At 40.6% G+C, this 27288-nt stretch overlaps 1 protein-coding gene across 5 annotated transcripts in view; it reads left to right on the top strand.

Moving 5' to 3' along the window:
• The window catches only part of LOC146649432 (tensin-3-like), a 55172-nt gene extending 33531 nt beyond the window's left edge, over nt 1-21641 (top strand). For all 5 annotated transcript variants that reach the window (XM_085387365.1, XM_085387364.1, XM_085387363.1 and 2 more), the window contains 11 exons: nt 14200-14347; nt 14913-15346; nt 17069-17152; nt 17300-17428; nt 17667-17762; nt 17995-18072; nt 19143-19220; nt 19313-19481; nt 19577-19645; nt 20447-20476; nt 20841-21641. In XM_085387365.1, the coding sequence (XP_085243491.1) occupies nt 14200-14347; nt 14913-15346; nt 17069-17152; nt 17300-17428; nt 17667-17762; nt 17995-18072; nt 19143-19220; nt 19313-19481; nt 19577-19645; nt 20447-20476; nt 20841-20982 (1457 nt within the window). In that variant the 3' untranslated portion in view covers nt 20983-21641. The remainder of the gene's footprint in view (nt 1-14199; nt 14348-14912; nt 15347-17068; nt 17153-17299; nt 17429-17666; nt 17763-17994; nt 18073-19142; nt 19221-19312; nt 19482-19576; nt 19646-20446; nt 20477-20840) is intronic.
• Nucleotides 21642-27288: the final 5647 nt, after the last annotated feature.

Below are 27288 nucleotides of genomic sequence, written 5' to 3'. Positions count from 1 at the left end.
GCCTGGGTGTCAGCCAGCCCAGCCTGGGTGCCAGCCAGCCCGACCTGGGTGGCAGCCAAGCCGCGCTAGCCAGCTAGCCGGCTAGCTGCCATGCGGCGGTGAAACGAGAGCGTGAGCCGGCCTGGGTATCAGTCAGCCCGGCCTAGGTGTCAGCCAAGCCGCCCTAGCCAGCTAGCTGCCATGCGGCGCTAGCAGTAACATCGTGAGAGATATGGGACTTCTTGATAAAATATGGGACTTCTTGATAAAACGAGCAGATATTTGAAGTTTACACCCCTACATTCTCGCCTGAAAATAGGGGAGGCTGTCATAAAGTTCAAAATCAATAACTTAGCGCGCACAGCTGTATAGAAACTCCGTCGTGCTAGCTAGCACGCAGTACAGTTATTGTAACTGTCAGCACAACGAAAATAAACTACACCTAAACTCGGTTTATATCTGACCCAAATAGAGTGCAGTTAATAACGTCTTACCTGAAATTCAGTTCACCAGCCGCCTGCTTCTCCTGCATTGGGTTTCCCTTATCCACGATTGAGCTCCGCGTTAGCCACCACCGGTCGATCGGTGTTTCTTTCCCCGCATACGAGGGGAAGAGACATATACCGGTGGCTAACGCGGAGCTAGCTAGCCACCGGTATATGAACAACTCAGTTATTTTTTCCACATCGACCAGCATCATCGGCCCATATAAACGAAAAATAAGTCCAGCTAAGACAAAGACTGTTTGCGGAGCGATCGGGGGTGAAAGGAGTTAGAGACGCCTCACTGAAAGCCAAGCCTGGGTGCTTTCGAGCGAAGCGGCGCCGGCTAGCCGGCCGGCCGAACTAGCTAGCCGGCCGGCCGAACTAGCTAGCCGGCCGGCCGAACTAGCTAGCCGGCCGGCCGAACTAGCTAGCCGGCCGGCCGAACTAGCTAGCCGGCCGGCCGAACTAGCTAGCCGGCCGGCCGAACTAGCTAGCCGGCTAGCAGCAACATCGTGAGAAATCTGTTGCTAATATGGGATGTTTTGACAAAACGAGCAGATATTTGACGTTTACACACCTACATTCTCACCTGAAAACCGGTCGATCGGCGGCCGCCTCACGTTTCTTTCCCCACATATGAGGGGAAAGAGACACATACCGGTGGCTAGCTAGCTCCGCGTTAGCCACCACCAAACAACTCAGTTAGTTTTTCCTCATCGACCAGCATCATCGGCCCATATAAACGAAAAATAAGTCCAGCTAAGACAAAGACTGTTTGCGGAGCTATCGGGGATGAAAGGAGTTAGAGACGCCTCACTGAAAGCCAAGCCTGGGTGCTTTTGAGTGAAGCGGCGCTAGCTAGCCAACATCGTGAAAAATCTGTTGCCAATATGGGATGTTTTGACAAAACGAGCAGATATTTGACGTTTACACACCTACATTCTCACCTGAAAATATCTTAAAAGTTTACTTTGTGACCTAGAAACACAAATAAGAGGAATATATTAAACCAAGTGGCAGCCGCCATTGTTTGACTGGTAGAGGCGTGCTTTGAATTGTGGGATATGCAGTTTTCCACCAAGCATACACCCTTGCCGTTACCGTAACTATTCAATGCTTCGTGCAACCTTAAGAATTCCAATGGTTCCTGAAAGCACCGACGCTGTGCGCGCCGTTCATATTGTTGTCATTATGGTAATCCAAATACGGGGACATACCACTAGAGTGAGCCAACACACCACAAATTAAGTGAGTGAGCAAACACACCACAAAGTAAGTAAAGTTTCACTTTCGTTCGTTCCCATTCATTTGAATGGGCAAAAACTTGCATTAAAATATTCATAATTTAAAAAACTATAGAAGTAATAAACACCAAAAGTCATAGCACACCATTCCTGATCCAGCCGCACAAAATGATATAACATATATGAAGCTTGTGTCAGGCTGAAAAAGGAAAATAATAATAATAATAATAAATCCGAGCAATAGTAATAAGTGTGCCTTTTGGCATAGGCACACTTAATAATCCCTGCTTTGCAACAGAGAAGGAAAGTTAGGCACATACATAACTAGAGAAGAGTGGCACATTAAAAGAAAATCACCTGCTTCATTATCAAAATCACTCCTTGAGTAACCCTTTTATGAAATGGGTGGTTTCTTTGCCATATTTCAGGCCAGCTTGTAGAACAAAATGGCTGAGTTTACATCAGAAGTTAGTGAGGGGGATCTCTGCCTATGCAGCTATCCTAGAAAAAATATTCTAATTATCATCAAACAAAATCTTTATTTATATATACAGAGGTGTCAAAACTGATCATTGAGGGTACTTCTTTATGGTGGAAAGAGTTCAGGTCTTGAGTGTACCATATGCCTCCAGAACAGCTTCAGTGTGTCTTGACTTGGATTTTCCACATCTCCATAGAGAAGTGATCCATCATTTTACTGCTATAGAGTTTTTCCAAACACAGTGGTTCACAGTCTCCCATAGGCAATCAACTATGTTGAGATCCAGTTTTATGATTCACATGATTTGGATTTTCAGTGAGTCTTTGTTCCTATATGAACAGGAGGCATTGTATATCGTAAAAGAGAGCACTACCTTGGGCACAGAATAAAGGTGATCCCTCAGAACAACACTGGGTTGATTTGTAGTGCAGTTTTGGTTCACTTGTCCCTTCAGGATAGACAGGAAACTGCCCCCAACAGCATGATGACCAGATCCCTAAATAATAGGGGTCAAAAGGGTCACTGTTTCCCTTTATTTTGTTACCCACCTGTGGTTAATGAAAACAGTCCAACATTTATGGGTAAAGAGAGATAGTCTGTCAGGCGTAGGCAAAGAACAGGTGTAATTCCATTACAAAATGTTAAACTGCTTTAAACTGCAGACAAGAGTAAAATACCAAAAGCACAAAATGTCTTGATAGAAACATGAAAACTCAACACCACAGAGAAAGAACAGCTACAAACTAACAAATAAACAGAGTCATCTCTCTATGACGATTGTTATGATGCTGTTATGGTTGATGCATTGGTAATTGTTGGCATGATGTCAACACTGCCCTGTAGTCAGGATAAAAGTGAAAGAAGTACAAAAGTCTCTTGCATGACATGCGGAAATAAAAGCCACAGCCACAGAAATGGTTGAGTGTTATGGTGAAGTGGATGTGTCATGATGTTTCCTCGATGTTGCATTCAGAATATGTTTTTGCTGCCCTCAAATGTTCAAGTATTCTGACTTTAGCCCTTTTACTGTGTAGAAGCTTTTTCAAATACTAATAACTATAACAAGTAGCTATTTTCAGTTAATTAATTCTAAATAATCACCAAAAAAGTGTATTCAATGAGAATTTGACACTATTAAGTAGTAAGAATTAAGTACTATGGTTAAAGTAGAGCAATTCAAGAATTTTTTTTCGTTTATTACCATACTGCACACTAAAATTAAGCACTATCACTAATCACTAAGTTTTTTGTTTGTTTTTTAAATTTTCAGTTCAGTTGTATTTACATAGTGCCAAATCACAAAAACAGTTACATAAAGCATTTTATATGGTAAGGTAAAGACTGGACAACAATACAGAGAAAACAGAAAACCCCAACAACTAGATGAGTCCTGTGAGCTAACACCAAACCGACCACTTGCTGCAACCAGTTGGGGCTGAAGGAAGGAAGACAGAACAGGACTAGACAAAAATATCAAGGAATCTGAAGATAGTTGTTGTTAGCATAAGTAGCTGCACAGTGTCAATAACAGGTTCAGAATTTAGAGAAGTTTAAAAAAAAAGCTCCATTTCCCTATGGGACAAATTTATTGACAAAGGCTGCTCAGAGACACTGTGCAGATGTTTGACTTTTGCTGTGGCGCAGGAAAGCAAGGGCAAAGATTGAGAAAATCAAACCACAAGATGGAAACTTTTGACAACAGAGCAGACAGAGGGCCTGTTCAGGACACAGGCACCAAGATGGAAAAACCGAAACAAGGATTTTGTTCCTCCAACCATTAATCAACAACTGGTCCGTGTTAAAGCTCTGGCTATGTGAGACTAACCAGAGCATACATTGTCTAGCATGCAAATGCTGATGTTGCAATCATTTTTAGTACATCTGCACTTTGGAACCATATGACAAAGCAGGAAGTATGGAATCTATAGGCAGTCCATATGACATGATCTTTGCACAAGGGTGGAGTTTATGGCCAGATTTGAACAGGGTAAGGTTTATCTCTCAGAAGAACTAAACAACGATATAGACTTATGGAGCAGCAGAAATGCTCACAGAAGAGGACTTACATCCAGTTATTTTGTATTCATTATTTTGCTGTAACTATTATTTCCACACAGACAGATTAAAAAAAGTGCAGCATTTTAATTACTTGTTGTGTTAAATTTGAATTTAATTTGAATTAAACTGAATGAATGGCTGTATTAGACTTATCAACATGTCTATTTGACCTACAGTGATTTGAGACAGAAAAAATAAATTGACAAGTTGTTTTTTAGTTAGCATGTCTCCACTGTGTTAGAAAGGCTCCAACATGTGATTACTTCTCCAGACGGGTCAAGTTTGAGGAATTTCACTTGAACTGATCAAATATCTGGGTTGTTTACATGCTTTACTGATACATGAAGAATACTGATATTCATCTTCATCTTGAGGGAGCTAAAACTGAATAACATGAGCATGTGATGATTGATTTGCATAGTTATGTCATTATATTATGAGTGAAACCATAGCACTGAATCTGACTGTGGTCCATAAAATCATTGTCATCATGACAATGCCCTAATAAAAGCCCGAGCGATGGTCTAGTCCCTTCAAACACAGTCTTGATTACTGGACTTTATTTAAGAGATAAGATAAGATAAGACTTTATTGATCCCACAGCGGGGAAATTTTTGCGTCGCCTCAGCTCAGGTACAGATATATGAAGGAAATACAAAAATACAAATAAGTACAATCAATGAAAAAAGTAAGATAATACACTATATACAATGGTAGCATACACAGTATGTGATTATGGATATAGTTGGAAATATGGAAGACATAAACTATATAGCTTGGAAGGTCATGGAAGGTCCATTATGCATGAAGTGGTGACCGTGGATGTTCACAGTGTCCAGTGACTTATGACATCGTGATAGAGGAGTTATAGAGTCTAACTGCTGTTGGGATGAATGATCTGCGAAAGCGCTCCTTCCTGCAGCGAGGGTGTTTCAGTCTCTGACTAAAGGAGCTGCTCAGCCCACTCACATACTCATGCAGTGGGTGATGTGGGTTGTTCATGATGGATGTCAGCTTTACTAACATCCTCTCCTCACCAACCACCTCCACAGACTCCAGGGGACATCCCAGCACGGAGCTAGACCTCCGCACCAGTTTGTCAATCCTGCTCCTGTCCCTGTCCGTGCATCCACTCCCCCAGCAGGCCACTGCATAGAAAAGGGCAGATGCTACCACAGTGTCATAGAATGTCCTTAACAGAGTTCTGCAGACTCCGAAGGACCTCAGTCTCCTCAGCAGGTGGAGTCGACTCTGGCCCTTCTTATACAGGACGTCTGTATTTGTAGTCCAGTCCAGTTTATTGTTGAGGTGAACACCCAGGTATTTATAAGAGTCCACTATCTCAATGTCTTTCCCTTGGATGTTCACCGGTGTTGTAGGGGGTGACTTCCTCCTGAAGTCTATGATCATCTCCTTTGTCTTGCCGGCGTTGATTCGGAGTACGTTGGTCTCACACCAGCCAACAAAGTCACTGATGACCCCCCTGTATTCCTGATCATTCCCGTCTGATACGCATCCAATGATGGCTGTATCATCTGAGAACTTCTGTATATGGCAATCGTCCGAATTATAACAGAAGTCTGAAGTGTAAAGGCTGAACAGGAAAGGTGAGAGAACCGTGCCCTGTGGTGGCCCCGTGCTGCAGATTACCACCTCGGACACAGTCATGGAGCCTCACATACTGTGGTCTGTTGGTAAGGTAGTCGATGGCCCATGCAGTCAGCTGTTTGCCTACTCCGGCTCCCTCCAGCTTCCCTCTCAGTAGTGCGCGTTGGATGGTGTTGAAAGTACTGGAGAAGTCAAAACACATGATCCTCACAGTGCTCCCCGCCTGCTCTAAGTGAGAGAGGGATCGGTGCACCAGGTAGATGACAGCGTCATCCACCCCAATTCCAGAATGGTAGGCGAACTGCAGGGGGTCCATCTCTGAGCCCACCAGTGGCTGAATGTGGTGCAGGATGAGCCTTTTCATGGTCTTCATCAGATGAGAAGTCAAGGCAACAGGCTTGAAGTGGTTGGGCTCCCTGGGGTGTGCGATTTTTGGCACCGGAACCACACAGGAAGTCTTCCACAGTTCAGGAACCCTCTCCAGGCTCAGGCTCAGGTTGAAGATGTACAGGGCCACCTGACAGAGCTGCTCTGCACAGTCCCTGAGCAGTCTGGAGCAGATTCCATCCGGACCTGCTGCCTTCCTTGCCTTCGTCCTTTTGAGCTGATTTCTCACCAGTGTTGTTATGAGAAATCTGTTGTTACAGTGTTGTTATTCGTCACTCCCTCTCCTTTGCCAATTTACTGAGTTGATAAAACTGTCAGTCTGAACACTAACAGAGAGCAAAGGAATCTGTTTCACATACAACCTCCTACTAGTTTGCCCTCCCCACAACTTGGACACTAAGTTTCTGAATAGCTGAATGGGAGGATGAGGAGGAGGAGGAGGAAGGAGGACACCGCAGAAACTCAAATTGATTGAGTTTTTTTTTTCCAAGTAAGGCCTTACCAGACAGCTGATTGCATTCTGATTTAGGGCCAGGTGATACCAAAGAGAAAGCTGCATGCCCTTCTCTCCCCAGACTCAGACAAACAGTTGATCCGACTGCAGAAAAATGGGCTAAATTTGTTTAAAGTTGCTTTTGGAGATACTTTTGGCAGCTTATCATCTTCATTGATGGTTAGGTCCTGGCTAAATTGCCCATACAGTAAGGAGACTTAATCATAATTGTATTGTTCAGTTTAGAAAATCAAGAAAGAAAAACAGAAGCAAATGTTTTACATGTGCCAGATGAGTTGGATGTGGATCACGTTGGTTGCTGGCACATTGCTGTGGTTGTCATTTGAAGAGAAGAAACTGACTTGTCTACAAACACTGATCTATAGTGAAAACTGCAAAATGAACAGCAGATTGACACTGTTTGGCTTCAAAGCCCATTAGCTAACTTTTAACTTGAAGGCTTTTAACTTGAAGGCAAATCTTCTACATTTCCCAAGTGCTACTACTGCTCGTCTAGTAGTGAGTGAGTGTTTGGCGACAAACATGAAAAATTATAGGCAACCATTAAAATCTGTTAGCACCAGAAGCAAACATTAGCAGGTTTTTAGCACAGCAACCAATTTCTCCCAATGAGAGTATATGAAACTATATACTGAAATTTGGCTTTTAGATAAAAAGCAAAACATAACAAGAGCCAACTTAGCAAAAACTGACTTAAAATACATCTAATGTGTGTGGAGATTCTTCACAGAAATATATTAAACAAGCTGAAAAGATATTTTCATCATGCCTTCTGCCTTTCTTTTAGAGGACAGACGTCTTGTTAGAGATGTAGTAATTGTTGTTCCTTCTTCTGTAATGGACGAATACTCCTCAATTGGAGAATTAGCACCAGCAGTTTTTATTCCCCCAACCTAAACATCATCAGTTTGCAGATGGAAATGGTGATTCATGTGCTTTGTTCAATATGCTTTAAAAATTTGCTGTAGTTTTTGCACATATATACCATCCATTGTATGTAGTCTGTAAATATTTTTGATAAATTACAAGAGGTTTGGTACTTACATATGCAAATGTTACTTTGAACTTATTTAATAGATTTGCTGTTGATTTCTAAACAAATGCAGATTTCATTTTGTCTTTTAAGTGATTGTAAGTATTTTGCTATTTATCATCAAAATTCGACTGCATGCTGTCAGGTATCGATCAAATAGGCAAAAAGTATGAGAAATGCTGTGTACGCACAGAAAAAGTCCATCTCTAAGACCTCAGCATATTTTCAGCCTTCCTGTTGCACACTCGGAATTGGAGTTGTTTATAAACAGGAAACCAGTACTTAAATCATCCAAAAACTCACGTTGGCAGATTTATATAGAAATTAAGCTTCAACTCGGGGTTTGACTTGTTCTCATTAAAATTAAGGTTTCTGCTGTCAGGGCTTAACTTTTAAATTCACCGGAATGAACAAGAACCTTACTTAAGCTAAACTATTTTTGACATTATTATTTCTTCATAATACATAGTCTCACTGGGTATATGGGTAGCAGCAGGTGTCTTCCTCCCCCATTGTTTCTCTGAGAAGCTGCAGTCTGTGATCCCAGTGAACAGCTGTACTGTAACATACTGTGAAACTCCAGACGTGCCAGCCTAAGTCTGTGTGTGTGTGTGTGTGTGTGTATGTGTGTGTATTGAATACTTGCACTCTGCATTCCTGTGGTCAGCATGCCGTTTCTCCAGCAGAGCTGCATGCATCCTTGTGTTTATGTATGTGCGTAGGCTCAGCCTTCTCTGCTAATAATGCACCACACAAAGTTCTTCTTTGTCAGATAAAACATTAGCCCGCTGTATCTTACCTAATTTATTCAGCAGGCTCTGCAGTCTGAGGAAAATATAATCTCCAGATCAGGTTTTATTTTATTGAATAGAATTCATATTTGTTCTAAGCAAGAAGGTATACAGTACACGCATTCACAGTCTGATCCACCTAACCATCACTCACTGTGATCAGAAAAGTGTGTGTGTGTGTGTGTGTGTGTGTGTGTGTGTGTGTGTGTGTGTGTGTGTGTGTGTGTGTGTGTGTGTGTGTGTGTGCATGCGTTTGGAGTTGGAGGGGTGGAGGTGCTTGGCAGTTGTGCCCACATGGGCTTGTGCCATTTGGAAAATGTTTTGCATGGTTTAATGGTAAACTGAAGAGGCTTTGTTCAAGTGAGAGCAAAACAGTGCACAGGAAAACGCTAAAGGAAAAAAAGTCATCCTAAAGTTTCAATGCATAGTTTGTTCAGCAACTGAATTGGTTACTAACCAAGTTTAGCATATCACGCTAAGAGCTGAAAGTGACGAAATGAACAAATTTACAGTGCAACAGGGAAGGAACTGAAACACAAAATGTCATGTGAAAACTTGAGCTCTTTTGGTCTGGACCAAAGTGATGGACCCACCAATATAACTCTGGTATCTTGAGCTACTGTTTTAGGAACAGAAACATATTTTTCTGTAAATAAACTTTAAGCAGCTAGAAGTTACATGTTTCCTGACTTCTTTTTAATAAAGCACAACATTCAAAGACTAAAACTATTTTTTCTGTTCAGCAGTTCAGGGTAAATAACTGTATTTTACCATCTTAATCAAAAACAATAATAATAATAATTATTGAATGGTGATTTTAGTCAGAAGTATACTTGATTATTGATTGATTAATGTATTTAGCAAATTAGCAAAAGACCATTTTTCACCTGAACATGAGTAAGGATGACACAAGGAATCTGATTAAATCATTAGTTCCAGCAAATAACTGAGACTTCTAGCTGCCATTGATAGTAATGACTCTTGTTTACTGTGAGCGGAAACATGAACCAGTGTGAACCACAGGTTGCTGAGAGTGGAGGTTGGCTCAGCAGTTTGGATTTGACAAAGATTTTGTTGCTTTTTCTGTTTCAAATGAAGAAATGACTATCCTTCCCAAAACATCATCTTCTTCTTTTAACCCACACTATTAACATAAGTTGATGTCTTACATGCCAACACTTTTTTTTCTTTCTTTTTTTTTTTTGAGCATCAAATTTTCATCATTTTACTTAAACCACCAGAGTGTATAGTATCTGGCAAACCTGGATGGTTACACTGTCCATTTAGTTTGTTGTGGAGTATATTTGACTCTAGACTTCATTGGCAACATTCAGTCCATTAATTTATACATTTTTTTCTATTGTATGTCTATGTCTGCCTTTATTTGGATGATAGCTGTGATCTTCCTGGACTTGGATGAAAGCTGTCTATCAAAATTCAGTGGACAGATGTTTCACACATAATTCCTTTCAGCTCCTCTTTCCTGGAGTTATGTTTCTTTCTGCTTTACCTTCTTCCAAGCTTCTTTAGACTGGCAAGATTCATTGTATTGTACATTTATAAATATCATCTTCCTGCATCTTTTGCACTCAAGCAGCCTCCTGCCTACACACTCTGTTACAGTTAGCACTAAGCTTGCTCTTGTTATACCTTCTGCACCTGTGATTTAGCTTATGTTTATTTATTCAGTAGATGCTTCAAGTGAATCCATGTTGAATGAGACACAATCCAAATAAAAATGTGTTCATGCACTTCAGTCTATCCGGAAAGATAAATGCAGATTAACTCACCTTTGTTGCTTGGAAATTGTGCTCTGGGTTCTGTAGTTTCGGTGTATCCAGTCTGTTTGTATGTAATTATACATAAGGTTATATCCTATGATTTGACTAATAGAATAATACAGTTGGTCTAAGGTGTTATATTTTTGTATCTTTAAAACAACTGAGGAGATTCACCAAAGCCCAGTACTACATGAACAAGCTTTATTTTGAACTGAGAATCATTCAAACATGAACAAAGCAAAGAATCAGTAAGTGGAGAATTTTATTCTTAAGAGCATATATATATATATATATATATGTATATATATATATATATATATATATATATATATATATATATATATATATATATATATATATATATATATATATATATATATATATATATATGCTCTTAAAGATACATGTCCTGTCCTGCAATGCAGTCTTATAAGAAACTTGTAAAGAAATATATTGCATGAAAAATCAGTTTTCTATTTTCATGCGTAGCACAGGTTGGGTTTTTTTCATCTTTAATTTGTACCTTCCTGAAAGTGTGTAGCTATGGATACTGTATAGCATAGCTGCTGCCAGTGAAAGGTGTAAAGCAGGCTGTGGATTCAGTCACAGAGCAGAATCTAAGGTCAGAGGTCAGGTTGGGGTCAGCTGGTGTTGCCACACGTATGGCTGTTCTGTAATTAAGCAAACATGCTGGGATGAGGGGAGATGAGCCACAGATGTGAAAAATCACGGTGAAGATAATCGACCGTGGGAACGGTGGGGAGATGAGAATTGGCTGCATTCCTGGAATCATCCCCAGAGAGGAATATAGACAGTGACTGTGGGAATGGCTGCTGCTCTCCCTTCAGTGTGTTCCCCGTAAGAGACAACGACACCAACACAGCCCGGGATTATCTTTGCTTTCTGAACTGCACATTATCGCTTATGTGTGTACATGTGCGTGTGTGTTTGTGTGCGCCTGGTTTTATTTATGTAACTTTTTGTGCACTGAGCTCTTGACCTTTAACCTTCGAGAGTTCAATTTGAGTGTCAACTGTTACTGTTTGGTGTATCGGATACTGTGTGGGAATGTGGTGTTTGTCAATAAGTACATTTCTTTACATATTTATCCATCTCATATTTCTGATACTGCACCACATTTCAGTGATTGGTGTCGCACTTATTCCTCTACAAAAACTGATTCACAGAAGATTGTTTCTTAATTTTCAGGCAACATACCAACTATTTCATGGTGTTAGGTTTTCAGGAAGAAGGGTTCACTGTTTTTCCTTCATTCTTTTAATTTTTCAAAAATAATTTAGATATTTAAATTCTTAGTTGTGCTGAACAATTAATTTGAAGAGGTCCCTTTTGACTCTAAGTATCTGATGTGGGTGCTTTTGCAATAAGTAATGATATTATAACACTAATCTATTATTTTTTTTGCATGAACTACTTTTATCTTTAACTTTTATTAGTATATTTTCTGGACTGTGATGCACTTTTCCTTGTAACATAAAATAGCATCTTTGCATATGCAAGAACCCATTTGTTTTCTCTAAGACCTGCAGACAAATAGCTGTGATGAATAAGCATTCAGATATGACTCTGTAAAAGTCACTCTGCAACACAAACAAAAGCCCTTCAAAACTCTGTAAGAAAAGGAAGCCGTTTTAGCCGAAGCACAGGTAGCTGTACCTAGCTTCTATTCAAATTTTGTTATTTGTCAGACGCGTTTAGAAATTCAGTCACCAACTGACCAGAGAAGTGCCAGTTCAAGTGGCACCAGTTTCTAGTTTAAAGCATACAAAATAAACTTTTTGATATGTTTGAAAGGAGCCATTACCACAGCAGCTGCCATTATATTGACACTTTACATTTAAACTTTAGGACATTTGTTATGCCATACAGAGTGTTGGCACTGTAAAAATGTATGTGAACATTAAGCTGTGGGAAATTCATAGCATCATGGCAAGAAGCCATAGCATTTCACTAGTGGCTGATGAAAAATACGCTCATTATTTGCTATATTACTCCTGGATTTAATTTAGAAATGTTCCTTTATACCACTGTGTTTTTTGTTTGTTTTTGTTTTTTTTGTTGATATGCACCAGAATCCAGACACGGTTAGTTAATAATAACAGGACTTGTCACCCAGAGAGTTGATATTGTCTTTTAGGTAACCTTAGGAATTTAAGGACAGAGAACATGTAAGCTAGTTAACTTTAAGTTTTACTCTTTAAACTGTTGCACAGTTTATTCTGTCACACACACACGGTGTACTTTACACACTGGGCCTTATTTGTAACAAATTCTTTGAATTCATTAACTCACTGTCAGCATGTAGGATTATATAATCCACTTGAGATGATGCCGCTTGTCCAGTATGATCACAAACAAAGCTCAGTCAAAATGCCTCCATCTACCAGTACTTGAATGGAGAGAACGAGCGGAAGAGAGGAAGGGGGAGGTGGGGGGGGGGGGGGGGGGCAGCCAGCCAAACAAGGAGCTCTTTATAGTGACTGACTATTTTCTCGGTGACTCATCGTAGTTCACAGTCCTGTCTGCAGTCTGAGGAAGCCTGCCCTCATGTTTGCTGAATGACACACTGCATGATCAGAATGCCCAGTGTGGATGTTTGGAGTGACCCCCATCTCTCCTGGAACACACACACAGACACACACACACTGTCAATTCACAGAAATGTACTTTCTTGGCAGACTGGCTCCGATAACCTCTCCCTAACTCTCTTCTGTATGTGCGATTTGAGTTTTAACTGAATGTTAGTCCCGATGGTTACACAGAATTTTTTCTTAAACAGAGCTTAAAAAATGGTCAGTTTGGTAAAGTCAGCACTACCGAAACATCAGCCATGTATCCTTTACTTTTAGCTCTTTTACGTAGCAACTTAATTAAAAACAGAAGCCATGTGGGCCTGTTATGTTTTCCTCATTTTCTGTGATAGTCTGGCCATTTAGCAATCCAAGGTGATAGTCCATCCCAGCAGTACTGAGCAATTGCTAATTCACATTATCGATAGTCAACCAAGAAAAACCACAAGTTTGACCTTACCTACATCTTTAGCACAACAACTATAGACTGGAACATTTACAAATACAGTATGTATCTTGGCCAAACTGTTGTGAACTACAACCTCAGCTGTGTGCATGTGTCTGTGCAACAACGTGATTGGCTCATATATTTTTGTAGTTCAGCTGTTAATTGGTTGTCTTGGGCGAAGAAAAGGAGAGTCAGCTTTCTCTTTATCAATGCAGAATTCTCCCAGAGATTTCTAACTGGGATTTGTTGAGTGTCCAACAAAATAACCAAGTGCTGTTCATACCTTCTGTTTGCAAAAGGCAGCCAATCAGAATAAAGTTGGCTTAAAGGTTGTGTGATCTTAATATACGGTACTGTGTGACGTGAGGTGCGCAAGATTCAGTTTAGGACAAACAAAAATTATTTTGGATCATGAATCATGCAAAGCTAGTCTACTAGAGTCCAAGAATAAAATATAACAACGGAAATCTACACAATCTAAACAAGTCTCCATAAAAGGTGAGAACAAATAAATAAATAAATAAATAAATAATAAATACTTTAATATACTTTAAAGAATTATTCCTTATATGAACAGTTTCTGTCAAACCTCAACAGGTGTGTTTCAACTCTCAGTCTATAATCCAAACAAAGGTAGGGTCCCAAACAAAAGCTTAAACAAGCACCAGTTAGCAGTGATTTTGTGGGCTAGTTTCTGGAACTACGTCGAACCCTCGTATGTTTTTTTTTTTTTTTTTTTGGACACTAAACACAGTAGAATAGCAGTTGCTTCATTTTGTATTCCTTTTTTTTTTTCCAGATTCCCGGAGTTTCCTGGACAGCATGAACCACGGCAGCAGCTCCACAGAGGGAGAGATATTCAGATCAGACGTTCCTGCTTCCTGTCAGAGGATCTTTGGCTCCATGTGCTCAGTGTCATCGGGCAGCCACCTCCCACACGCAGACAGGTACACAGACACTTCCATACCCATACTCACCGGGTATGTTTCCAACGAGCAGTTTTGAATGACCATATGAATGCTGGGTAGAATCATTTCTGAAGTTTTACAGCTGCAAATGCTGTAAGTCTCCATTCCTACCACACCCCAAAAGCACAAAGGTGTTCTTTTGAGTTCAGATCTGGTCCAGCCACAGAAGCACATTTTCATGCTCAAGGAACCAGTTTAGGATGAATGAAAATAGCCAATATAACATGATGCACATAGTCAATAACGATACATGCTAAATGTAAACAAACTGATTGTGGCTTTTGAGACATGATTGATTGGTTGATAAGAAGCCTAAATTCGCATATCTGCAAAGGGTGGGTTGACAGCATTTTAAAGGCTGTGGCTTAAGAACAGGATGTCACTCCAGATCATAGGCCTGTGAAGGCAGAAGCCAATACTTTTGGCAATATAGTGTATGTTGGCTGTAACACTTCACACTGATGCACTGCCTGACCTTGTGTTTTTCTTTTGTCTTTTTTACGTGTATGCTTTAAATTCCACATCATAACCTTCTCTCCCACAGCTCCACTCCTCCTCCAGTGTGGCACGACCATACTTCAAACTCCCTGAACTCCCCGTATCCTTCCCAGCCATCACCTCCTCTATCTCTCAACTCTCCCAATGCCCACAGTTCTCCTCATGGGCCCGCAGGGGCCCACAGGGGGAGGGACAGCACAGACTTGTCCTCATTATTGTTGGGGAATGGTGGCCTGGAGGAGAGCCTGCTGGAGGCAATGGAGGGCCTTGGTAGTTTTAACCTGTTTGGAGAGGAGGGCCTTGCTCCACTGTTGCCTGAGAAAAGAAGGGGAGGTGAAGGGGGAGAGCTTAGCTCCCGCTCCCCTTCACTGAGTGGATATTCTAGCCCTCGTAGTGGAAGCAGTCTCAGCATCCCTTTCTCATCTTCCATGACCCCTGACCCCTTAAGAGGAATCAGTGGGGCCTCGTCACCTGGAGCAGGTAAACAGTCCCACATAGATTCTCTGAATGTGTCACTGATAATTTATTTTCTCTGATCCTGACATGAACATTTCAAACTATAAAGATAGCTTTGTAAAACTCACCACCCCAAACCCAGTCTTACTATTAACAACTTTTTGAACCAGAACCACACAAATGCAGCAAGCATCCTAAACTGAAGATGACTTTCATTTCCTTGACCAGATACATCAGACTGTGCACTACACCAATTGGCTTTCTTGAACTGTCCTTGTCAAATCAAACATCCAAAGCTATCCTTTTGGTTTATTGAGCTGGGGTTGTTACAGGATATGGTAAAAACAGGAGAGATTTATATTACAAAGTTGATCCAGTGGGACATTTTATGCTTCCACCTCAGGATTGAAGGTGGATTCTAATATCAAAAGAATCTTTGTTTACATTAAAGTAAAACAGAAAATGCTTCACTGAGTTGACAACAATTAAAGGAGAAAAAAGGCTAAATGCACACATCAGGGAAAGCACCAAATAACAACAGTCACTTCAAGGTGCTTTATATTGTAAGGCAAAGACCCTACAAATAATAGAGAGAAAATCCAACAATAAGATGACTCGCTTTGTGCAAGCACTTGGTGACGATGGGAAGGAAAAACTCCCTTTTAACAGGAAGAAACCTCCAGCAGAACCAGGGCTCAAGGAGGAGTGGCTATCTGCTATGACCACTTGGAGGTGAGAGAAGAGAGACAGAACAAAACCGATGCTTTGGAAGAGAACCAGAGGTTAATAATAACTAATAAATGAATGCAGAGAGGATTGTAAACACATAGTGGGTGAGAAAGGTAGTGAAGAAGAAACACTTCTGCATTAAGGAAAAGCCCCTGGTAGCCTACAGCTATTGCAGTGTAACTAAGAGAGGATTCAGGGTCATCTGATCCAGCTCTGACTATATGTTTTATCAAAAAGGAAGCTGGTTCCACAGCAGAGCGGCCTAAAAGCTGAAGGCTCCGCCTCCCATTCTTCTTTTAAATGTCATAGGAATAGAGGGAGCAACAGTAATAGTGATCCAGACGTCTGAGAGCAGTCTGTGCTCTGTTGGGGTGATGTTGTGGTACTATGAGGTCTTTAAGATAAGATGGGCACTTCTCCTCATTTACAATGAGAAGTGTTTTTCGAAAGCTCAAATATGTCAAAACAGGCATCACTAAATTGAACAGCTAGCTAATTAAGGTGTAAGAGTGTTTGAAATGTAATAACAAAGAGCCCAAAATATATATGTATAATACATGTATAATGTAAAGCTGTTTTCAGAGTCAAATCTGGAAGACAGAATTTGTTTCATAATGATATCCCATTACTATCTGTCCAGCATAGTCACTCAGTTCAGGGAGAAAAAGCTGAGTCACTCACAGGTCTTTTGCCTTTTCAATCCAATTAGCTAATTTCATGTTCTATATTATAATATGTTAAAATGATCAAGGCTCTTTAGGAACATGATTCAAACGTGACCACATGTTGGCTGTTAACTTACCGTTGGTCACTAGTTAGGTTTTGTTATAGAAAGAGTAAGAGCAATCTTAATCTAAGTTGCAAAGTGGTGGCACCAAAAATCACGAATCAGGCTAACTGAAGATATTTTTGTCTGTGTGGCTACACGATGTGCTCACCCTTTAACTGTGAGTCTGGTCATATTTGGCTCAAAGTTGGTGTGAAACCTAACAGAGAGCTTTAACCTGTGTCTTGCAGACTCTGGCAGTAAGCAGGACACTGTGAAGTTTGTTCAGGACACTTCCAAGTTCTGGTACAAGCCCGACATTTCCAGAGACCAAGGTAAATATTGGTCTTGGACCACAGTGGTTAATGGCCACTTGTGAGAAGATAATACACCCTCGTGCAAAGGTTTCCTCTATGTACAATGCAGACTGAGTCTAACTTTAGCTTATCTCTGCTTCCTCCTTCTGTTGACCTACTGAACAGCCATCGCGGTGCTGAAGGACAAAGAGCCGGGTTTGTTCATTGTCAGAGACAGCCATTCATTTCGTGGCGCATACGGTTTGGCCATGAAGGTGGCTACACCTCCTCCAACAGTGATACAGAGCAAAAAAGGTGGGTTGAATGCCATGTTCTGCATACACAAACTTTCTGTGAGCTGCCAAGAGAGCACTGCAAAAATGATATTTAAAGGTGCAAACCTCAGCACTGTGAGTCAGCTAAATGGGAGTGTGCTTCCTAGTATTTTGGACTTTTATCACTATTTTAATTTACAGTTCATGTTAATTAAATATTAACCTTTGATGTAATTTATAGATATGAATAAACTAAGCCATGAGGCCATGTTTTGCAGGAGGAGATCTGTCTAATGAGCTGGTGAGACACTTCCTGATAGAGTGCACACAGAAAGGTGTTCGGCTTAAAGGATGCCCCAATGAGCCTTACTTTGGTGAGAAACATTTCACACGCTATGATCCAGATTAAATACCCAAGTAAAACATAACAGCCTTGACCTGATCAAAGTCTAACGACAGCTAGGAGAGCAGCATGCTTCCTCATAGCTGTTTATAGTCCATCCCAGGTCATAACAGACAAGCACCATGCTGCCCCCTACTGGTCATAACACTGGAGTGCAGCTGACTCATCTCAATAGTCATACGCATGATGATTTTTGTTGACAGGAAGTCTCACAGCGCTGGTGTGTCAACACTCCATCACGCCACTGGCTCTGCCCTGTAAACTCATTCTGCCTGACAAAGGTAACGAAATATAAATTTATATCACAGAATGGGAACACAAGTGGAGCAGGGAATCGATTACCTCAGTCAGTTAAGCACAGGATATTACAAAAGGGGCACTGCAATGAAGATGCTTTAAATACAGTACTGTGCAAAACTCCCTGACCGTTTTCAGAGCAAGTTTTTTCTATCATAAAAAGTCACTGCTTTTCCTAAATGTTTTCATTCTTTGTTTGACATCTGTATATGAAAAAGGACTTCACAAAACAGTGCAGTAAATACCTAAATACATTTCTAAATGGAGTGTAGCACAAAGAAAAATGCTTTGATACATTTTGCTGAAGAACTCATGGGCCATATCTCACACCATTACATTTCTCTCCACACTTTGCTTGGATGGAGCTGAATCTGCTTACATTTATTTCCATCTATATTTTCTTATATATTCATTTTGTTTACTTTTTCCAAAATATGCAAGACAAATATTTTCAAATTAGTTCCTGGTCTTTGAAAGTCACTCGGATTTCCAAATCATTTTATCTGGAACACGCTTGTCATAGTTATTAGGAACTGAATTTTATGAGTAGGTTTTATGTCGTTTGCAAACAGCAAGACTTTCCAAAAGGAAAACAACAACCAATTGTTGTTTTCCTTTTTGTATATTTTTGTACAGTTATGGTTACAGATTCTCCCAGCGTGTCAGTACGCTTGTATTTTTAGGGATTCATTTACACCAAACCTACCCTGAATCAACTCCATCAGTCAAGGCTGACTGTGGCCCAAAGAAAACTGGATGGGCCACAATTGGGCTAAAGAATGTTGCCATGTACAGTCTTTGTATGCTCTTTCCAACGTCTCGACATGTGACTACGATATATTCAAAAAGCCCAAACTGAGAAAAATACTTCAGTTAGATGGTTTATCCCCACGCTTCTGAATATTCACAAACTTTTACACTACCATGTACTAGAGATGAAGCAGGAGTTACGTACCTCGTGTCTGCTTGGTTACAAATGCAGTTTGTTTTGTTAACGCACTGGTGTAATTTGTGAGTTTTTTCAAGAGAGCTCATCACTATCTTGTGTTTGCAGATCCACTAGAGGAGCTGAATGACTCCTCTACACAGACAGCAACGAACTCAGCAGCTGAGCTTCTCAAACAAGGAGCAGGTATGACATTTTAAATTAATCTGTGCACACAGAATATTCATTTATTATCAGCAGAAGCTTGTCAGACTTGTTCTTTCTTTGTGCCATTGTAGCGTGCAATGTGTGGTACCTGGGCTCCGTAGAGCTGGAATCTCTCACGGGCCACCAGGCGGTCCAGAAGGCGACCACAGTCACGCTCTCCATGGATCCGCCACCTCCCTCCACTGTCGTACATTTCAAAGTCTCAGCGCAGGGAATCACACTCACTGACAACCAGCGGAAGTGAGCATTTTTTGCACCTGCAGGCCAAACATACACAAACACACACCGATAAGAAATCTGATGTGTTCACACAGACTCTTTGTTTGACTCTGCAGGTTGTTCTTCAGGAGACACTACGCTGTCAACACTGTCATATTCTGCTCTCTGGACCCGCAGGGCAGGAAGTGAGTACTGGACACGGATAACAAAAATACAGCTTTGCACACACTTCAAGGCATCTGTGTAACAAAACAAAGAGAGGTTTCTCCAGGTTCAGTCTGTACTCATGAAGTAGGCGTCTGATACTTACAGGACTATGGCTGAAACATGGCTTTCAAACTGTGAAACAAAAGCTTCTTGGGTCACTGTTAACATCCCTTCATGACCCACTTTAAAGGCATTGTGTGAGAAACATAGGATGCTAACTGCTACTAAAGACAACATGAACAGAAAGTGTGCTTTGGAATAACACAACTAGTATAATTCCGCCATGGTAGCAGCATGGATATCAGTGCATATCCACATATGCATTTCCATAAACTGCATATATAAGATGGATATAACTTCCAAGTCGAAAATGTCTCTCAAAATGATTGAAGAAAAATACGATTTGTTATTTAATTCAGTAAGCCTAATAGTCTAACATTACTGCGGATGGATGCATGGGAAGAATGTGTATTTTCCAAAACAGGAAACAAATTTTTAAGAATTCACAGAGTTTAAAGAATCGAAACAGACTCTGGCCAATGTTTACAGGAAAATGAGTACAAAAAAGTGAACAGGTTATATTACTGAAGAATGGGAGACGTTTCATGGAAAAGTGGTGAAAAACACATCCTCAGTTTGTACCTAAAATGTCCTTTTTCGCATCAATGAGACTTTCATTTCATTCATCAGGGTTACCTTATCTAAACTCAACTCACTGAACATATTGTGTCAAAAACGGACACAAGTGTCATGATTTTAATTTCTTCTGTCCCAAACAGGTGGACACGAGACAGCGGCTCCACTGCAAAGTAAGTCAGCTTTAGAAAGGGTCTTCTCGTGCATGTTGTCAGTTAATCAGAGTGTGCATTAGAAAAATCATATGAATTTCTTTTGTAAATGTACTAAAGCTGATTAAACTGTAGAGCTGGTTCTATATCAATATTAATATCGATCAATATCAGTGGTACTCATTTTTGAAAATCCAGTTGTTTTGTTTAATCTTTGAACTATTGCTAAAAATGTCAAACAAATGGAGTCTTACTGTACTTTGGTGAGGACCACAGCTCGTTTCCATCTAATCCATGTTTGGCGTTAAGTCTCTGTTCTGAGAGGTGAAAAGTTTCCCTGCTGTTGTGTAAATTTCTCTTGTGTGTCTCTCTCGTTTTCTTCCAGGATCTTTGGATTTGTTGCCAGAAAATCTCAGAGTGAGACTGAAAACGTGTGCCATCTGTTTGCTGAGCACGACCCTGAGCAGCCTGCGAGCGCCATTGTCAACTTTGTCTCGAAGGTCATGATCGGGTCGCACAAGAAGTAGCGAGAAAGAGACTTGAGCAGTGGAGTAAAGAACTTGGACTTATAGGAATCCTGCCCAAAAGGCATATAAATATGAAAAACTTTGAACCCTTACACTCCAGCGCTTTCAGCTCCTATTCCTACCTGCGGAGTACATTTGTCTTTTGCACTGCAGGATGCTAGCACCAGAGGGAGCCAAAAGTATGAAAGTCAGTTCACATTTTGGCTATTTTCTTGAAATTTTATTTTGAAACTTATTCTAAACACACTTATGACATTGATCTTGCTTGTGGCAGACAGTGAAAACTGCCCATTGTAACACACTTATTTCAAATCAAGGAATATTAGATAGTCCACACACAAACACATATTCTAAACACAATTTCAATTCTGATTTTTCTGTGTTTTACTTGTAAAAAGAGTCAAAACAGGTTTCATCATCAGCTTTTGTAAACTAATTGTTATGTTCAGTGAAACCAACAATATTTTAGCATGACAGGCAATATTTTGGTTTCCCTGTACTTAAGATGAATCATTTATGTCATGTTTATGTATTGGTTGAGATATTTATCCATTTTAAAGATGTGTCATTGTCTTTATTTTCCCAAAATATATTTGTCATATATTTTTTGTATATTAACACATATTGTACATTAGCATTAAAGGAAGTGAACTTAAGAATTTATGGAGTTTTCTTGCAAATTGTGGAAAAATACTTTGTAATGTTTTACACAGTGAGCTATTACATATACAGTTGTTCATGTGTCTTTTATTGATCCGGTTTGTGTGCAGTTATTATGCCCTAAATTTTCTCTTTGGATCTTTTGATGAATGTCGATGAATCTCTGATGTATTGTTACTGTTTCCATGTTACAAAATGGTTTTTTCCATTCAATTACTGGAGCATGTCAAAGATTAACTTTTGTTTGTTTCTGTCGCTCTGATGTAAAGCCAGAAATCGAGTGTACCGTTTCAGTCCACCGCAGCTTAACAGTTTGATCCTGAGAGCAGACACGTGTCCCTTGACAGTTTTATCTGCCCATTCAAACTCTGCCCAATCAGACATGCAGAGCTACCCGGTGTAGTGACCCCTTATGATTAAGCAAGCTGAAAGTAACTTCAGATCAACTGATCTCAGTGTCATCACATTGGCTCACTCATTTAGGTCACAGTATTTAAGCTCCTGTAGCCTGTCTACATTTATGTATCTGCAAGCCGTTTTGCAACCCACCTTCCCCTCAGATCCTTCTTTCTAGCTCCATCTGAGTTAATCACTGTCATCCCTGTGCTGGTTTCCTCATGAGAGAAGTCTTAGATCAGAGCCATACTGCAAAATTAAAATCACTGTAGGTGGAAGTGATTTAAATGGGGACTGGAAACTGGAGAAGGTGGAGTGGTAAATTGACTGATTCTTACACACTGCTTTTGTACTCATGAGCACTCAAAGCGCTTTATTTATAGAACTTGCCTCATTCACACCAGCACTTGTTTCTGTGCTTTTTCTATCTAACATTCACACTGTGATGGATGCATCAGGGAGCAGCTTGGGGTTAGTATCGTGCCCAAGGATATTTGACATGCAGACCGGAGCAGGAAGGATTTGAACCAACCTTCAAATTAGCAGATGACCTTTTCTACCTTCTGAGCTACAGCTGCCCGAGTCTGGATGAGTGTCAGAAATGTATAAAAGAATGGAAATGCCATTCTTCTTTAACTATATTGTTATTGACTAAAATTTCTTTTCTTTTTTTTTTCTTTTTTAGCAAAAACTAGTTAACTGTGATTATTATTTTGAAGTTCCTTTCAAAATTAATTCCATGTCCTTCCTTTTCTGAATTTTACAATATGATAAAATCCCACAAGAGCTTCCTCTTCCTCTCATTCTTAGGAGCAATAATAATGTTCCCTCTGCTTGGTTTAATCAAGTTTTAATTTGGTTTTTAACACTTTGAGAATGATTGAGTGACTGATCAGAAACAGTTGCGCAGTAAAAAACTATTAAATAAGGTGATTTAAATGCCATTCACTATTTATTAATATTTCTACTAAGCCTCCTTATGGATGAGTTGAGCGCATAGATGAATATATTTGACCGTTGTTATAAAAAAAGGAAGAGCAATTTTTCATTGATGTATGTAACCCGAATTAGTTTAATTTACTTATTTAACTAGAAAGAGTGTGTTTGGTGTATATAATGTGAAAAACGATGTTCAGTAATTTTGGGTGAGGATTTTAAAAACCATTGTGTAGTTTGCAGCATTGTCAACAGATGGTAGCAGTCAGTCGCCATATCTTATACTGAATCCAGAACTCTCAAGTATTGCTTAATTTTCTGATGTTTCTTGGTTTCGTTTTCCTGACTGCACTCGTTTTCATATTAGAATACTGCAGACCAAACTGAGCAGGTCCACAAATGCGCGAGGAACCACCCTCTTGAAAACCAGCCGATGCCAGTGTGTGTCCAAGCTTGTGTCTCAAGAGGATGAGGAGTATCTTTGGGACACTTGTCATAAAAGGGTGCTTTACATGCCTGTTAGGTCTCAGGGGGCCTCATAGATTGACTGATGTCTGTCTGTGTCTGTGTGTCGCGCCTTGCTTTAGGAGGCCAGATCATCAGATACCAGCTCTGAATCGGGCTCTATTCAAGTTCTTGCTCAGTGGGGAGTGCTGAGGAACTGGAAGTGGGACACGCTGCCGTCCTGCAGTCCTGCCTGGCTTGGAGGGACAGCATGGAGGGTGGGGGTGGGGGGTTGGGGTAGTTATGGTGTGTGTGTGTGTGTGTTGGGGTGGGGGTAGTTGCTGGTGGTGGATGACCTCACCATTACGGGAAACTTTCCCACAGCCTGAACACAAAGAAGGCCGTCAAAAGGTAAAAAGGATGAGAAAGAATAGAAATTTAACACAGTGTGTAAAAAAGGAGGCTGTGTCGAAGGGGGACTCGTGTTCCCTTTTCAGCAATTCAGAGATTTGGAGGCTTGATAGAGGCTCTGCTTTCACTCTGACAGGCCTGACATAGACTCTGCTCACAGCAGCGACCCTCAACCCGGCTCTCATTCCCTCTTTGCTGAGTCACCTGCCGCCATTTTGTTTCCCAGCTGGACATCTTCTTGCACTTCCTGTTGCACTTCCTGTCAGACAGCCCGCCGGCACCTGGTCGCACGGTGGTTTTCACAGTAGCCACCACCGCCGCCGCCGCCGCTACTGGACGACACCACATTCCTGGCATTGCTCGCCCCGAATGGTGTTTGGAAATCCAAAGACCAGCTTCCGTTGGGGAATGCCACCCTCACAGAGTCCCTCTCAGCCTCTGATCCCCAGCCTCGTCTCACTTTATTTGAGTTAGCTATTTAAAGCCCATGCTAAGTGTGCTGCTGGCTGCACAGGGAAGCAAACACACGCTCCATCTCGCACGGTAAAACCACACCACAAATAATCCCTCTCCTATTTTTATTTTGAGCAGGGCTGAAGGGATATAGCCTGCAGGGATGACTGGAAAGATGGGCTGATTTTGTTTATGTGTCATTTCATGATCATCCCTGGCTGATTAGACGGTATATAATAACAGCTAAACAGGGGGAAAAAGTCAAGTAACCAACATGACTAAATATTTAAATATTGACTTTTTTTATTTTTGTTTTTTATCTGACAGCTATGGTAACATGTTGAATAGAGATATTGTATAAGGAACACATTCAACTTAGAAATGTACAACATTGGCTTACTAAATTTTCTGATAATTCAAATGTAGAATTATATTTAGAAACTTGTCTTTAATCAGTTTGAGGAATCAAGCATTAGGCATTTTTAGTGTCCAGGTTTTACTAACAGTTCCTGCAACTGAGGACAAACAACCCGGCTGTAAATGTAAAACATTGCTAGCACTGACTCTCAACTGTCTGAGGCATCCCCACACTGTGTAGATGTAGAGAGTAAATGATGAAGCAGAAATTAAAACTAGTATCTTTTATAGGATGTTAGGATCCTTATACTGGTAACATGAGCACAAAGCATTCCTTATTCAGGTTTTTGGCAGCGTAAGTGGTACAGTGAGCTGAAGACCACCAGAAGAAGCTTGCTGTAAGGTTACTGGCGTCTTGCATGCATATAAGGAAGACAGTCTTGTTGTAATGTTTTAGTGTGTATCTTAAAACAACATCCACAGTCAGTGTGAAACCCAGTAACCTTGACCTATGATTTGCCACTTAAGCACTTTTTAAACATGACCTTCAGTATTTCACTATTTTTTTGCAGTATTTTCCACTGTTGTCTTTTCTCACTCCACAGCTGATGACTTCTTACTATGGGAAATACTCCATAAGGATTCAACAGTTCAGCTGCCTGGAGCTGCATGAGGCTGCACATTCGGTAGCAGTAAATTCAGGAGGCAACCTGGCATCGCTCTGACTTTTTACATGTAAGTTAGCAGGTTAAAGGAAGGCTGAAACAATTGTGTCTCACATTTTTTTACACCTCTAAACTACTAGAGACGTTACGGTCTGAAGCACATACTGGAAATGTCAAACCAGGTCATTGGAACTGCATATTGTTTATTCAGTGGCTTACTGGCAATGCACCCTTTGCATTCCCATTTGATGAACACAGAACATGAATGCATCATAGATTTATGACTCTGAGACATCCAGGCGGCAGTATTTTGTGTGTGTGTGGCACACTTTCACAGATTTCACACAACCATGTCTCATGAGCTACACACACACACACACACACACACACACACACACACACACACACACACACACACACACACACACACACACACAAAGTGATACATCCACTTGCACAACAATCAAGGTTTGTGGCCTACGTGAGCTCCGGCACATGCTGAGAAAACAGGGCCTTTATGGCTGTCCTCCTCATTGCATTGTCTCCAGTATAACTGATTGAAACACTGTTTCACACACATACACAGGCACGCAAGCACACACAAAAGGTTTGGTACTTGGGTATCAGCGTCAGTCTTAATGAACCTGTCTCCAGGGGGCGGGGCTAGGGTAATGTCCCACACAAAGAGCTCCCGCTGGGCTGCTGAGCCAACCAGAGGCCAACAGATTAACTTGCATTACATCAGCATCTCCACAATACGCCTAATGAGGGAGGGATTATGTCCATATGCCTGACTGTGTAAATGTGTGTGTCGGCTCTCCTGGCACTATTGCATCACTAATTAAATGCGATGACTCACTTTTGCTGATTCAGTGTCCATTCAGCTGTGCAAATTTAAGAAGCACACACAGATGTATATTTTAACATATAGACTGTGTGCCCCTGAAGCTCTGCTGTGCTGGAGTCTGCATACGATAATATACAAAATATACGAAAATCACTTTGGGCTCTTGGCGAGCGTAGCGTTAGCATGCTGTCTTTGCTTGGCGCTTGCAAAGAGCTGAAGTTGTGTTAGCAGCATCATGCAGTTGTTTCTGTCCTTGATGCAGTTTTCACTTTACCGTCAGGCCCTTGTACTTTTGTGTATTAAAATTAAAATATTTTTCATATCTGCACTGAAGATTCTGCCACTAATTTCCTCCTCCAGCAGAAGAACTGAAATCAGCTGATTGTAGCACACAGGATCGATAGCCAAGCAGATTAACAATTCTAAGGAATGTGACTACGATTGCCATGCCTATTTGTTACTGTACTTAAAAAGAGGTATATGTTCTATACTTTAGGCATTTATTTTTCTGGCAACTTTTAACTTGTATTCCTTAAATTTTAACACAATCATCTGTGCTTGCTATTGCTTACACTTTCATAACAAACTTGTTATTTTAGGTTTGCATATAAGGGAAGTTTTTGTTTCATGTCACTGCATGCCTTCCAGCCCTCAAACTGAATTCAGCTAAAAGAAGGGACAATAACAAAGACAATCCTGTTGATGTAGCCATCATTGGTACTTTTCGCACATACCAAGATGATGTGCTGTACTATACTCTGGGGTTAAAGTGTGCCGGAATGATCTGGAATGTTATTTTTGGTGCAGGTGTCCAGAACTTTTATTGTGGTAATTTAGTAGCTACTTAGCATTGGAGAAGACGAGCGAGCATAAAGGGAAGAACCTTTCTTTTTAAATGACAGGTCATTTTAAATGCAATATTTCTAACAGCTCAAAACATATCAGCAAACACACAAACTGTTTCTGTGTAGTTTGTTGCAAAGTGTATCTATTAGCTAAAGATGCAGCTTCTATGTTTCCCAGGGAGACAAGAATGTGAGATAACTTAGACATCGAGAACTATGTAACAAAGACAGGACAGGAGAAGAAGAAGAACTAAAAAAAGAGATAGTTATTTTTAAAGGTAAGGATCCCTTA

Source organism: Rhamphochromis longiceps, linkage group LG17, assembly GCF_057381845.1.
Source record: "Rhamphochromis longiceps isolate RC_006_pf linkage group LG17, R_longiceps_female_GT1.1, whole genome shotgun sequence".
Taxonomy (NCBI): Eukaryota; Metazoa; Chordata; class Actinopteri; order Cichliformes; family Cichlidae; genus Rhamphochromis; species Rhamphochromis longiceps.
Note: the sequence above shows the minus strand (reverse complement) of the source record. Positions and strands in the feature narration are given on the sequence as shown.